This window comes from Scyliorhinus torazame, chromosome 5 (genome assembly GCF_047496885.1).
Source record: "Scyliorhinus torazame isolate Kashiwa2021f chromosome 5, sScyTor2.1, whole genome shotgun sequence".
NCBI classification, from domain to species: domain Eukaryota; kingdom Metazoa; phylum Chordata; class Chondrichthyes; order Carcharhiniformes; family Scyliorhinidae; genus Scyliorhinus; species Scyliorhinus torazame.
The window spans coordinates 307,488,050-307,503,812 of record NC_092711.1 but is presented as its reverse complement, the minus strand read 5'-3'; the positions used below and the strand labels follow the sequence as shown (position 1 = coordinate 307,503,812).

At 44.8% G+C, this 15,763-nt stretch overlaps 1 protein-coding gene across 3 annotated transcripts in view; it reads left to right on the top strand.

Moving 5' to 3' along the window:
- il1rapl2 (interleukin 1 receptor accessory protein-like 2) overlaps positions 1-15,763 on the top strand; it is a 1,171,280-nt gene that overhangs the window by 1,140,970 nt on the left and 14,547 nt on the right. For all 3 annotated transcript variants that reach the window (XM_072505900.1, XM_072505901.1, XM_072505902.1), the window contains one exon: positions 8,547-8,717. In XM_072505900.1, the coding sequence (XP_072362001.1) occupies positions 8,547-8,717 (171 nt within the window). The remainder of the gene's footprint in view (positions 1-8,546; positions 8,718-15,763) is intronic.

The following is a 15,763-nucleotide window of genomic DNA, read 5'->3' as shown; positions in this document are numbered from 1 at the left end:
TTTGTCATGGAAACAATGCACAAGATATATGGTTGATGCCCTCAGAAGATGGGGCTCCAGCTCACGATAAAGAGCGCCTAACCTAAGTTTCTACATCAGTGCTATACTGATGCAGTGCTTCATTGTTCAACATTGCCAAAGTTTGGCTGAGACACTGAACCAAATTGTCTGAAGTGATAGCTTAATAGTATCCTTGCCTGTATCAGAAGACAAGCTGGTTAGTTCTCTCTGTGTTTTGGCCAACATTTGTCCTTCAACATTTTCTATAAATTCATTTACGGGATGTGGGCGTTGCTGGCTGGGCCTGCATTTATTGCCCTCCCAGGTTTCCCTTCAGAAAGTGGTGGTAGGCTACCTTCTTGAAACGCTGCAGTCCCTGAGGTGTCAGGCAGGGAATTCCAGGATTTTGTCCCAGCGACAGCGAAGGAACGGTGATATATTTCCAAGTCAGGATGGTGAGTAACCTGGAGAGGAACCTCCAGGTGGTGGGGTTCCCAGGTATCTGCTGCTCTTGTCTTTTCGATAGTAACGGTTTTGGGTTTGGAGTGTGCTGTCTAAAGAACCTTGGTGAGTCCCTGCAGTGCATCTTGTAGATGGTACTCACGGCTGCCACGTTCATCGGTGGTGGAGGGAGTGAATGTTTGTGTAATGGGTAGGAATTGAGTGAATTGATTTTTTTCCAGATGGTGTCAAGTTTCCTGAATGTTGTTGGAGCTGCACCCATCCAGGCAAGTGGAGAGTATTCCATTATACTCTTGACTTGTGCCTTGTAGATGGTTGTCAGGCTTTGAGGAGTCAGGGGTGAGTTACTTGTCACAGGATTCCTAGCCTTTGACCTGCACTGGTAGCCACAATATATAGCTAGTTCAGTTTATGGTATATGGTAACTCCTAGGGTATTGATAGTGGAGGGTTTAGCGATGGTAATGTCATTGAATTTTGCAGGGGGTTGGTGAGATCCTCTCTTGTTGGAGATGGTCATTGCCTGGCACTTGTGTGGGGCCAATGTTACTTGCCGCTTGTCAGCCCAAGCCTGGATATTGTCTAGGTCTTGCTGCCTTTGGATGTGAGGAGTCGGAAATGGTGCTGAACATTGTGCAATCATCAGTGAACATCCCCACTTCTGACCTAATGATGGTACGAAGGTTATTAATGACGCATCTGAAGATGGTTGGCCAGGACAACATTCCTCTCCTGAGGAATACCGACAAAGATGACCTAGGGCTGAGGTGATTGACATCCAACCACCACAACCATCTTCCTTTGTGCCAGGTCTGACTCAAACCAGCAGAGGTTTTCCCCTGATTCCCATTGACTCCAGGGGCATAAAGATCCTGGTGCGAGGTTGGCTAGTGTCACACAGAGGGTTTAAACTAATGTGGCAGAGGGGTGAGAACCGGAGCAATAGATCAGAAGGTGAAATAACTGAGGGGGAACTAGAGAATAGGGCCAGTAAGACTCAATGGAAGAGCAGGCAAGGCGATGTTGTGGAACACAGCGGGCCTGATGGCCTGAAGTGCATTTGTTTCAATGTGAGAAAGGTAAAGCAGATGAACTTAGAGCTTGGATTAGTACTTGGAACTATGATGTCATTGCCATTACAGAGACTTGGTTGAGGGAGGGACAGGATTGGCAGCTTAACATTCCAGGATTTAGATGTTTCAGGTGGGATAGAAGGGAGTGCAAAAGGGATGGGGGAGTTGCATTACTTGTGAAGGAGAATATCACAGATGTACTGCGGGAGGACACCTCAAGAGGGCTCATGCAGTGAGGCAATATGGGTAGAACTCAGGAATAGGAAGAATGTAGTCACAATGTTGGGGGTTTACCATATACCTCCCAACAGCCAGTGAGAGATCGAGAAGCAGATATGTAGGCAAATTTTGGAAAGGTGTAAAAGGAACCAGGATTGTTGTGGTGGGTGATTTTAACTTCCTCTATATTGACTGGGACTCACTTAGTGCCTGGAGCTTGGATGGGGCAGAGTTTGTAAGAAGCATCCAGGAAGGCTTCTTGAAACAATATGTAGATCGTCCAACTAGGGATGGGGCCATACTGCACCTGGTATTGACAAATGAGCCCAGCCAAATGGTCGAAGTTTCAGTAGGGGAGCAGTTCGGAAACAGTGACCATAATTCAGTAAGTTTTAAGGTACTGTTGCATAAAGATCAGAGTAGTCTTTGGGTGAAGGTGCTAAATTGGGGGAAGGCTAAATATCAGACTATTAGGCATAAACTTAGGAATCTAGGTTGAGGGCGGATGTTTGAGGTTAAATCAACATCTGGCATGTGGGAGGTTTTCAAATGTCAGTTGATAGGAATTCAGGACCGGTATGTTCCTGTGAGGAAGAAGGATAAGTACGGCAAGTTTTGGGAACCTTGTATAACGAGGGATATTGTGAGCCTAGTCCAAAAGAAAAAGGAAAACATTTGTAGGGGGAAGAAGGCTGGGAACAGACAAAACCCATGAGGAATATAAGGAAATAGGAAGGAACTTAAGCAAGGAGTCAAGAGGGTTAAAAGGGGTCACAAAAATGCATTGGCAAACAGGATTAAGGAAAATCCCAAGGTTTTTTATATGTAAATAAAGAGCAAAAGGATAGCCAGGGAAAGGGTTAGTCCATTCAAGGACAGGAAGAGAATCTAAGTGCGGAGCCAGAGGAAATGGAAGAGGTACTTAATGAGTATTTTGCATCAGTATTCACCAAAGAGGAGGACTTAGTGGATGATGAGTCTGGGAAGGGCGTGTAGGTAGTCTGAGTCACATTGAGATCACAAAGGAGGAGGTGTTGGGCAACCTACCCCAGAATACTGAGGGAAGCAAGGGAGAAAATTGCTGAGGCCTTGACAGAAATCTTTGTATCCTCAATGGCCATAGGTGAGGTTCTAGGGAACTGGAGAATAGCTAATGTTGTTCCTTCGTTTAAGAAGGGTATCAAGGATAATCCAGGAAATTGCAGGCCGGTGAGCCTTACATCAGTGAGGATTCTTCAAGATAGGATTCATTCCCATTTGGAAGCAAGTGCAGTGCAGTACTTATCTTTGTTCTTTAGCTAGGGCTCCTTGATGCCCTCGGTCAAATGCTGCCTTGGTGTCACTCTCACCTCACCTCTGCAATTCAGCTCTTTAGTCCATGTTGGAAAGTCGATTAAAAGCAAAATACTGCAGATGCTGGAGATCTGAAATAAAAACAAATGGGCAGAATTTAGAGGACTCATTCGCCGTGGGCACAAATCCCGTTATGGTCGTTAAATCTCACGAGAGGGTGAATGATATTGGGATTTGTGCCAGCGAGATCCCGGTTTGAACCTTTACCCATCACATGCAGGTCACCCTTTTCTGGGCAAGGACCTGATTCCCACAAGGCTTTTTGCTGCAACATCCGCCCACGGCATATCCTCCCACCCAGTCGATGTGACTTAACTATTGATTTTCAAAGACGAGAACCAGTCATGATGACCATGCCAGGGACGCGGAGGTGTGTATCGTTCCCATGTCGTGAGGGATAAGGTAAGGCAGTGCTTTGGCACACCTTCCTGGCACCCTGGCACTGCCAACCTGGCACTTCCACAGTGTCAAGAGCAGTGCCAGGCTGACACTGCCAGGTGCGGGCCCTCTGCGGTGCCCTATTGAGGGGTTCCTCTTATATGTAGTGTGGGGGCGTACGATGGTGATGCTTGTTGGAGGGGGTTATCTATGCATTGTGGCGGGAGGGGAGCGGAGACTGTGGAACGGTGTTGGACGGTGCCCGTGACTGGGATGAGGGGGTGGTGCCAATGAGCGTGGGAGTGCTCCATTGCCGCCGGGGGGCAGGGAGTGGTTGTACGCCCATCTGCGAGTGGGGGTTGGAGGGTGTTTTACTTGTCCGCCGGGGGGGGGGGTTGCTCCTTAGCTCCTTGCGAGGGTCCCAATCTCCTTGGGGAGTGATTTTAATATAATTCTGAGATCGGAATGCCCTTTAAAAATGTCACTCCGATCTCAGAATCCTGGTGTTGACAGTCTGTTTAGGTCCCCCACCCCTCTAGCTCGCTCCGTGGTCCTCACCTGCACACTGACACGGCACAGAAAAATGTGTAATCGGGCGAGAAAGGACACCTGTGAAGCCAGTGAGTTTCACATCCGCTTTCCCTGCCTGACACAGCACTCTGTGCAATTTTGGGAAAATTCTGCCCAAAGAGTCCTCGAGAAGCTCAGCAGGTCTGGCAGCGCCAACGGGGAGAGAAATAGAGCTAATATTTCAAGTCCAATATGGCTCTTCTTCTGAACAAGTGAAATGTTGAACTTCAAACATTAACTCTGTTTCTCTCTCCAATGATGGTGCCAGACATTGAGTCATAGAGTTTTACAGCATAAAATCGCTGGCTTTTAAAGCAGACCAAGGCAGGCCAGCAGCACGGTTCAATTCCCGTGTCAGCCTCCCCGAACAGGCGCCGGAATGTGGCGACTAGGGGCTTTTGACAGTAACTTCATTGAAGTCTACTCGTGACAATAAGCGATTTTCATTTTCATAAAGGGACACTCTTTGTGTCTGTACCAGCCATCAATCACCTATCTATTCTCAGCCCATTTTCCAGCACTTGCTCCGTAGCCTTGTACGCTGTGGCGTTTCAAGTCCTCATCTAAATGCTTCTTGAACGCTGGGAGGGTTCCCACCTCTGCCACCCTTTCAGACAGCGAGTTCCAGATTTCCCACCACCCTCTGTGCGAAATCGCTTTGCCTCAAAACCCCTCTAATTCTCATGCCCCTTACTTTAAAATCTTATGCCCCCTGGTTATTGACCCCTCTATTAAGGGGAAAATGTCTTCCTCTGTCCTTCATAATTTTGTACACCACAATCAGGTGTTCTTCAGCCTTCACTGCTCCAACAGCCCCAGTCTAACCAGCCTCTCTTCATAGCTGAAACGCTCCAGCCCAGAGAACATCCTGGTGAATCTCCTCTGCATCCTCTCTAGTGCAGTCACATCCTTGACCTGTGAGTTTTAAGGGGCACAGTCTATCGGTCTCATCGCGCCCGACCTGGGACATGACGAGGCCGGTAATTCAGACTAGAGGCCTCTCACGAGATTTACTGGCCTCACCACACCTCGTGAGATCTGGATTCTGTCCATTGAGATCGGGATCCAGATTTGCATATTCAAGTGAGCAGTTAGTCTCATGTGAATATGTCTGTGCCGGGCCTACCAAACGCCCAGAATCGAATGACCTCTCCTCGGAGATCTCGGACGGGCGCCATATAGCACTGGTTTATCCAGGGTTCCCTCTACTTGCCACTGAATTCTAATCAACTGACATTTGAAAGCCTCCCACATGCCGGATGTTGATTTTCCCCAAACAGCCTCGCCCAGTCAACATTCTCCAGACCCTGTCTAATGCTGTTGTAATTAGCCTTCCCCTGAGGCCTTTTCCATAAGCAGCTTAAAACTTGCGGAATTATGATCACTGTTTCCGAAATGATCTCCTCCTGAAACCTCGATCACCTGGCTGGGCTCATTTCCCAGCACCAGGTCTAATATGGCCCCTTCCCGAGTTGGGCTATTTACATATTTTTTCAAGAAACCCTCCTGGACGCTCCTTACAAATTCTGCTCTATCCATGCCTTCAACAGTAAGTGTGTCCCCAGTCAATATAGGGAAAGTTAAAATCACCCACCACGGCAACCCTATTGTTTATGCATCTTTCCAAGATCTCTGTGCATATCTGCTCCTCTATCTCCCGCTGGCTGTTAGGGGGTCTGTAGTAAACCCCAACATTGTGACAGCACCCTTCCTATTCCAGAGCTCTACCCAGATTGCCTCACTGCCTGAATCCTCCAAGGTGTCCTCCCTCAGCACTGCTGTGATATTCTCCTTAACCAACACCCCTCCATTTGTAACCTCTCTATCCTGCCTGAAACATCTAAATCCTGGAATGTTTAATTGCCAATCCTGTCCCTCTTTCAACCAAGTTTCTGTAATAGCAACAACATCATAATTCCACGTACTAATCCAAGCTCTAAGTTCATCTGTTTTACCTGAAATACTCCTCGCATGAAAACTAATGCACTTCAGCCCACCAGCCCCACTGCATTTACCAACCACTCCCTGCCTGTTCTTCCTCTTAATCTTACTGGCCTTAGTCTGTAGGTCTCCCTCAGTTATTTCTCCCGCTGCCCTACTTCTCTGGTCCCCGCCGCCGGCCATACTAGGCAGTTCAATCTGTTTCTCTGCCTTCCACATTTCTCCTGAATAGCTTCCTTCACTCCAACATTGACTCAGACCCAAAACAGTCATGTTAAAGGCGTGAGCCCAGTAGCACAGTGGTTAGCACTGTTGCTTCACAGCGCCAGGGTCCTGGGTTCGATTCCCAGCTTGGGTCACTGTCTGTGCAGAGTCTGCACGTTCTCCCTGTATCTGCGTGGGTTTCCTCCCACAAGTTCCGAAAGACATGCTTGTTAGGTGAATTGGACATTCTGAATTCTCCCTCTGCATACCCGAACAGGCGCCGGAATGTGGCGACTAGGGGTTTTCACAGTAACTTCATTGCAGTGTTAATGTAAGCCTACTTGTGACACGAATAAAGTTGTTGTTACCAACTGCCCAATTTTACAGCAGTGTTCAAAAGGGTAATCGACTAAAATAGTAATTATTTTCCCAAATACATCTGGCTTTATGAGATGGAAGCCTAATTATTAATATTTTGTTACCTCTTTTAATTAACGCTAGAACTCAGGCCATGATGCTACATTCTCCACTCACCCCATTTTGCCCTCATTCAGCCTTAAACTCGGCCAATGGTGGCAACTCTATTTTGATGACTGGAATTATAAATTCAATTGAATGGACGCTCCTTAGCACTGACGAAATAAGCGTTCAATGCCATTACATTCACTACGTGGATTTAACGGTATTTAAACCCTTGGAATACTTTACTGGTCAATGTTTTTTCTTTAGCAGATTAATCACAACTGCAATTCAAAGGAGCTTCTTATCACTTGTTAATTATTAATTTAAGTAATAACATAATAAATGCAGATGAGTTTAGTCATTTGATAATTTAACTCATCCACCTGGATATAATATACATTGTAGAATTTATATGCTTGTTAAATATTTGCAAAGAAGCCCATTCCATGTACTGATCACTCTCTTAGAGTCTTAGATATTTGCAGCATGGAAACAGGCCCTTCGGCCCAGCTTGTCCATGCCGCCCAGTTTCTATCACTAAGCTAGTCCCACTTGCCCGCATTCGGCCCATATCCCTCTATACCCACCCTGCCCCTGCAACTGCCTAACTGTTTTTTTAATGGAAAAAATTGTACCCGCCTCTACCACTGCCGCTGGCAACACGTTCCAGATGCTCACCCACCCTCTGTGTGAAAATAATTCCCCTTTGGTCTCTTTTGTATTTCTCCCCTCTCACCTTAAACCTATGCCCTCTCGTTCTAGACTCCACTACCTTTGGGAAACGATGACAACTATCTACCTTATCTATGCCCCTCATTTTATAGATTTGATAGGAGCAAAAAAAAAAACTAGATAAAGGAATGCAAAAAGAGAGCAACTTTTCACATATTCATTCCATTCTAAATGAATTAGATCACCCTTAAAAACCTCTTGCGAAAGAAAAATTGAATCACCCGTAAGCCTTCCTTGCACTCATTTGAACCCAATCAGTATTTAACCTCTCCCTTTCAAGCCATTTGAGACCTGAAATGTATTGCTTGGGATATTAGCAGAGGAACATTAAGTACAAATGTGCAACACCTGAACACACTTTGGTATTTCAGATACCAATAGGGACGGCAATCTTAAAACTGGGATTTCAGCACTCCAGACAGGCCCCTGCCTATCTGGATGGGACTGTCTTCCCCCTGCCCAAACCCCAGATCCTCTGGAGCAGTGCAGGGTCTGGAGCCTGGGAGCAATGAGAAAGGGGTGGAGAACTGTGAGCACTCCAGGGAATTGGGAATATTTGAGGGGACTCGTGGACCTGTGGATAATATATCCAGGAAATAGAACCAAACTACAGAGCAGAGGAATATGACTCAAATAGATAGCTCCTCCTCGGGCATGAACCCAGCATAGACGCAATGGACTGAATGGTCCCCATGAAACTCTGTGATTTGGTAATTAGTGAAGCAAATGATTTCTCTAATGCTGAGCCACAGATAATGAGATGGTGGTGTACTTGTCACAATCTGACCCTATGTGACCAGAAGCCAGATTGATTTTAGCATGGTTTCTTTTACTTGCTGTATAGAAGCCTCGGAGGAGCTGAAAATGCACAAACTCAAGCAATCTAAAAGAAATTTGTGCTGAATCAAGTCCAGACAAAGCAGAGCACTGTGTTGACCTGATGTCGTCAAGTGACCCAATTTGGATAAGGTTGACATCTACCATCGGCTGTTGTTCATCTGCAACAATGACACCATTTTATTTAACGCCAGTCATGTGTTTCAATCTATCACAGTTAAATTATTTCTGTTACGTCTTCCACATTTAATTTTGAAAGACCGCATGGGTGGATTATGAGCTTATTTTAATGCTATTTTTATTTTAATCTCACCAGATAATAAAGAATACGATGCATATCTGTCCTATACCAAAATCGACCCTGACTCACTCACCCAGGAAAATAGGGATGAGGAACAATTCACTTTGGAAATATTGCCAGAGGTCCTAGAGAAGCACTATGGGTACAAACTTTTTATTCCTGACAGGGATCTCATGCCAAGTGGAAGTAAGTAAATATTCCTTATTGATACATTTGTGCGTTTGTGTTACAGTGAGGGGAACTCTGCTGGTTGCTTCATACCATCAAAATTTTTAAACAATGTTCTTTTACAGGATGTGGGCGTCGCTGGCTAGGCCAGAATTTATTGCCCATCCATAATTGCCCTTGAGAAGCCACCTTCTTGATCCACTGCAGTCCATGTAGTGTAGGTACACCCACAATGCTGTTAGGAAGGGTGGTTTTGGATTTTAACCCAACGACAATGAAGGAGTGGCGATATATTTCCAAGTCAGGATGGTGTGTGGCCTGGAGGTGGTGGTGTTCCTATCCATCTGCTAACCCTGTTCTTAATATCATAGTACAATCCTTCTGCCCCTTCCCACCACCGACTAAATGCAATATCTCAGCAAGATAGAGGCTGGGAAATCACAAACTGATAGGTAATGCAACTTTGCTATTCTAGTTAACAGTACTATTTAAATTGAATAAATAGTAATTTAACTTCCAGAGCGGGACGACAGCTGTCTGAAATATTTTGCAACGTCTTCAGATTAAAGTCCAGCATTTCAGAAGAATGGACAGGAATATGCCTCATGCCAAGTATCTAGATCTTTACCGCCTCTAGCGAGGCAAGTTGTTCATGATTATCATAGATTATCATAGAATTTACAGTGCAGAAGGAGGCCATTCGGCTCATCGAGTCTGTACCGGCTCCTGGAAAGAGCACCCTACCCAAGGTCAACACCTCCACCCTATCCCCATAACCCAGTAACCCCACCCAACACTAAGGGCAATTTTGGACACGAAGGGCAATTTATCATGGCCAATCCACCTAACCTGCACATCTTTGGACTGTGGGAGGAAACCGGAGCACCCGGAGAAAACCCACGCACACACGGGGAGGATGTGCAGACTCCGCACAGGCAGTGACCCAAGCCGGAATTGAACCTGGGACCCTGGAGCTGTGAAGCAATTGTGCTATCCACAATGCTACCGTGCTGCCCTAAATGTTTAGAACCCTGCCCTGGATCGCCCCTTGCCAAGAGGCTTAACAAACCTGATCGGTGTTGTAGTGATCTCTGTATGTAGTAATGCATGATCAAGTAATGTTAAGCAAGTACAGGCAAATGATCACCAGATGGCCACACTACCAAGACCTATAAAAATGATTTCCCGCTCTTTCCAGGAGGAGAGTGTGTCAGGATTGTGGTGAATACAGAAGGGAAACAGCTAGAGAGAAGAAGTTAACAGATCTTAGTATTATCTTTTTTAATCGTTTAATCTATAGTTATTTGTTTGTTTACTAGTTCAGTATTGAAGTAAAACGAACTCACTAGTTTATTTCATATTACTCATTAAATTATTTTGCCATCGCCTGGAAGACTAAGTTCAACAACTAGGCTAGACAAAAAAGAGTAATATATATATTACAAAATCGTAATATACCAGGTGTGAAAGTTTGATCAGCTCAGTTCAATCCCAGAAGGGGTATGAAATCAACCCCTTGATCCCGATCGTAAACAAACTGCTCATCAATCCAGATCTGGACATGCAAGGCATTCCAGAAGAAGAATGTTTCACCGACTTTGAGGCGTCACGGATCGTCAAGGAGATACAAAGCAAGAAGCCAGCCATACTTGGCTCTGGTTTCCATTTCACCAACCCCAATCCACCTTCTTGTAAATAAACAATGAAGGATATCATCAATGGGAACCAGCGCCTTGTCCCACTGTTGGAGCGTTCTATCAAGATGTGGTTCAATTACATGGAAAGTTTTTTTTTAAAGCATTAATCGGGATGCAGAATTATTTCACAGAATTTACAGTGCAGAAGGAGACCATTCGGCCCTTCGAGTCTGCACTGGCCCTTGGAAAGAACACCCTACTTAAGCCCATACCTCCACCCTATCCCCATAACCCAGTAACCCCACCAAACCTTAAGGAGTGAATGGGGTGAGGGGGGAGGGGGGGGGGTTGTGCAAAGTGTACATAGAATCATAGAATTTACAGTGCAGAAGGAGGCCATTCAGCCCATCGAGTCTGCACCGGCTCTGTTGGTTGGCATGTTGGCATGCATACTATAAATCTTAAACAAAAAACTGTTTAGCTTAATCGTCACTCCTACTTTTATCGGGGAGTAACGAGTAATTCCCGAGTCCTGGTAAATACTTATCCCTCAGTTAATATTAGACAAACAGATTACCCAATCATTATCATATTGCTGTTTGTGGGAGCTTGTTCTGTGCAAATTGGCTGCCACTTTTCCTACATTATGACACTGCAAAAGTACCTTATTGGCTGTAAAGTGCTCAGGTGGTTGTGAAAGGTGGTAGATAAATGGCACCGTTACATTTTATTTTGTGGCTCCATGAATATCAATCTGATTACACTTAGGGCACAGCAGGTGTGAGTGATGGGCCTGCCAAAAATTTGGAAAAGTAAGGATACACTTCCCATGGAGGGTCTGCAGCGAAGGTTCACCAGACTTATTCTGGGCACAGCAGGATTTTCATATGAGGAGAGATCGGGTGGACTGGGCCTGCACTTCCTGGAATTTGGAAGAATGAGAGGGGATCTCATTGAAACATGTAATATTCTGACAGGGCAGGACAGACTGGATGCAGGGGTGTTGTTTCCTCAGGCTGACAGGCCTAGTACAAGGGGCCACAGCCTCAAGATACGGGGTAGGCCATTTAGGACTCAGGTGAGAAGTAAATTGAGGTGGAGAACCTGTGGAATTCCCTACCACAGAAGGCTGTGGAGGTCAAGTCACCTAATGCATTCAAGAAGGAAATAGATAGATTTCTGGACCCTAAAAGTGTTGAGGGGTATGGGGAAAGTCAGGAGTATGGCTTGAGATGGAAGATCAACCATGATATTGAATGACGGAGCAGGCTCGAAGATCTGAATGGCCTACTCCTTTTTTTATGTTTCTATGGATAGAAGCAGACTCCAACAGCTGATAAATCTTGGATAAAAGATTGAGTGATAAAAGCCTGAGAACAGACTGCAAGAGAAACTTTTTCACAACAGAAAATGAAGGCTGTGGATTTTCCTTCTAGTGTGAGTGACAGAAAACTAGGTCACCATTCGAGATTAAATTGTATAGGTGGATGAAGGGATATAGAAACAGGCTGGGGAATTTGATTAGTCCAGTCACTGTTGTGGAAGGTGAACACCAAGGTGGACTGCTTTGGCTAAATGGCCTGCTTCCATGTTCTTCTATGTATTTCCATGAATGACTGTAGATGTGACACGAAGAACAAACGATCCATCAGCATCTGTGTTTGGCATTTAACCAGACATTTTCATTGTCTTTCTTACCTTGCCCTGCATATTGACCCAGCTTGGAAGTTACTTCACTATCACATGAGAGCACCATCTCATCTCCAACTGCCGTCGTCAGTTAACATATTATCTCCTCCTTTGTCAAAGCATTCATCTCAAATTTCTTGTGGACAAGGTCCTGGTGCATTCAACAAGACAGTTGACTTTCATGTATTGCAAAGTCCTCCTCTTCTTCTCCTTTGAGCTGTTAAAGTGGCAGATTCGCTACCTGAGGAGACTGATGATTTACCACATAACTGTGTTACATATGCAACTGTATAGCTGTTCTATGTCTACCTACTTATTGTGGCTTTTTAATTCTTTAATGGGAGGTGGGCATCGCTGGCAAGGTCAGCATTTGTTGTCCATCCCTAACTACCCTTCAACTGAGTGGTTTGCTCAGCCATTTAAGAGCGTAGGTAAGATTCAATCATGTTGCTGTGGATCTGGTATTAAATCTAGGCCAGAACATATAGTGATGGATTCTAATGACAATCAACGATAGCTGCCAAGATCACCATTACTGAGACTATGGGTGGGATTCTCTCTTCTCCAGCACTAAGATCGGGGGCTGGATTCTCTGTTTTGGGGACTATGTCCCCACGCTATCGTGAAAATTGGCTTCAAAAAGCCACAGATTTACAGCCTGTCATTGCCCACGTAAGATCTTCAATTGGCCATTGGATGGGCAGGCCACCCAATGCCACCACTGCCACTGGTAAAAATGCAGTGGGGACAGGAGTGGGCGGGTAGGTGGCGAGTTGCATTCCACATACCTCCTTCCACCTTCAAACGTGCCAACTGTTGCACCTCTTCCACTGGAACAATGTTTTTTCTCTCCCTGGCTTATCTTGTTTTCATAGATTATCATAGAATTTACAGTGCAGAAGGAGGCCATTCGGCCCATCGAGTCTGCACCGGCTCTTGGAAAGAGCACCCTACCCAAGGTCAACACCCCCACCCAACACTAAGGGCAATTTTGGACACTAAGGGCAATTTAGCATGGCCAATCCACCTAACCTGCACATCTTTGGGCTGTGGGAGGAAACCAGAGCACCTGGAGGAAACCCACGCACACACGGGGAGGATGTGCAGACTCCGCACAGACAGTGACCCAAGCCGGAATCGAACCTGGGACCCTGGAGCTGTGAAGCAATTGTGCTATCCACAATGCTACCGTGCTGCCCTGTTTTGACGAGTCTGTCTTCCCAGTACTTTTATTGAGTTACCAACACTGAGACTTTACATGTCCAAAGATTACAATGAAAACATTCAGGCTTCCTTATCTCTCTTCCACTATCATAAGTTTCCTTTTTAATCTGAGGCACACGTCCCTTAACATCACCAGCTAGACTCCCTTTGCCTTGGCTACCTGTGAATTTCTCATCTCCCAAGTTTCCATCCATCACATATTGAAATGGATGTCGAAAACCAGACTCTGCTTTGTGAACCAATTCAAAATCATCTGCCATTTCGGCTGCCAGTCTCGCAGTTTTAAAGTTTTGTTCTTCCACTTGGGTTCTCGCTACTGCGGGAAGTACATCTTTAAATTCTTTCAAAATAACCGCTTCCCTAAGAGTATCATACGTTTGGTCTATTTTTATTGTTCTTATCCTCCTATCAAAATTGCTTTGTTAACTTCTTTCAAATTCTATATTTGTCTGACCTGGCTCTTTCCTTAGATTTCTTAATTTCTGCTGTAGGTTTCTGGCACTGATTCCTATGCACTCAATATGGTTTTCCCCACCTCATCATAATCCTTACATACCTCCCGTGATAGTGATGCAAACACTTCATTAACTTTACCTACCAACTTTGAATCAAAGCTACCCACATGGTCTTTGGTCAGTTCAATAGTTTAGCCACTTTCTCAAATGATATTTTTAAAAAAGCTTCCACATGTTTCTCATCAAATCTTGGCAGTGCTGGAGTATATTTAAGCACATTCCTGCTAAGCTTTTGACAAGGACGTATTTCTCCTTCCTCTAGACCTTCTGCAGCTACAGCCATTAACTTCAACATTTTCCGTTGATGTTCCCTGCGCAGTTCCAGTTTGCGAAGTTCAAATTCTCTCTCCTTTGCCTTTGCTTCTGCTGTTGCCAATTTCTCTTTTTCCTTATCCCTTTCTTCGTTTGCTAATCTTTCCATTTCTACATCAAGCTTCCTCATTTCCATTGAGAACTGTTTTGTTTTTAATTGAATTCTAGCTAATTCCAATGATTCAGACTGTGTCTGGCCCATAACCCTCTATACCCATCTTACCCATGTAACTATCTAAATGCTTTTTAAAAGACACAATTGTACCTTCCGCCTCTACTACTACCTCTGGCAGCACGTTCCAGACACTCACTACCCTCTGAGTAAAGAAATTGCCCCTCTGGGCCCTTCTGAATCTCTCTCCTCTCACCTTAAACCTATGCCCTCTAGTTTTAGACTTCCCTACCTTTGGGAAAAGATGTTGACTATCTACCTTATCTATGCCCCTCATTATTTTATAGACCTCTATAAGATCACCCCTAAGCCTCCTACGCTCCAGGGAAAAAAGTCCCAGTCTATCCAGCCTCTCCTTATAACTCGAACCATCAAGTCCCGGTAACATCCTAGTAAATCTTTTCTGCACTCTTTCTAGTTTAATAATGTCCTTTCTATAATAGGGTGACCAGAACTGCACACAGTATTCCAAGTGTGGCCGTACCAATGTCTTGTACAACTTCAACAAGACGTCCCAACTCCTGTATTCAATGTTCTGACCAATGAAACCAAGCATGCCGAATGCCTTCTTCACCACCCTGTCCACCTGCGACTCCACCTTCAAGGAGCTATGAACCTGTACTCCTAGATCTCTTTGTTCTATAAATCTCCCCAACGCCATACCATTAACTGAGTAGGTCCTGGCCTGATTCGATCTGCCAAAATGCATCACCTCACATTTATCTAAATTAAACTCCATCTGCCATTCATCGGCCCACTGGCCTAATTGATCAAGATCCCTTTGCAATCCTAGATAACCTTCTTCACTATCCACTGGGCCACCAATCTTGGTGTCATCTGCAAACTTACTAACCATGCCTCCTAAATTCTCATCCAAATCATTAATATAAATCACAAATAACAGTGGACCCAGCACCGATCCCTGAGGCACACCACTGGTCACAGGCCTCCAGTTTGAAAAACAACCCACTACAACCATCTCCATTCACTCCCTGTTTAAACTCCAAAACCTGTATGAAAGCAACCATTCCACACACATTCACTATCTTTAAATTCAATAATCCCAAGACAAACAAGGGATTATACTTTAATATCCCGGTAAAGATCCCCCAATTTTTTTAACGTTCCAGACCAGACCCCAATAGTGGCTAGGACACTGGACAGAAACCCCAATATTTTATTTTAATTTTTTTAAGACTGTGAGGAAAGGATACTTCGTTCCAGGAGCGATTTCAAGAAGAAATAAGTTTATGGTGTATTACAACAAACTTTATTACTAACACAGTATTAAAATATTTTTAACATCACACCAGAAAATAGCTTACAACTACCCACTAAACCATGCTAACTGATACAGTGAATATAGTAACCCTTAACTGCTGTCACTATTCCCACACAAACAACAAAAAAAACATCTCGGCTATCAATCCACTGTTAAAATAGCTCTGAGGAATACCTGTTTTACAGAGATGCCTTGCTATTTCTCAGAGAAATGTGAACTTTTGACACTGCCTT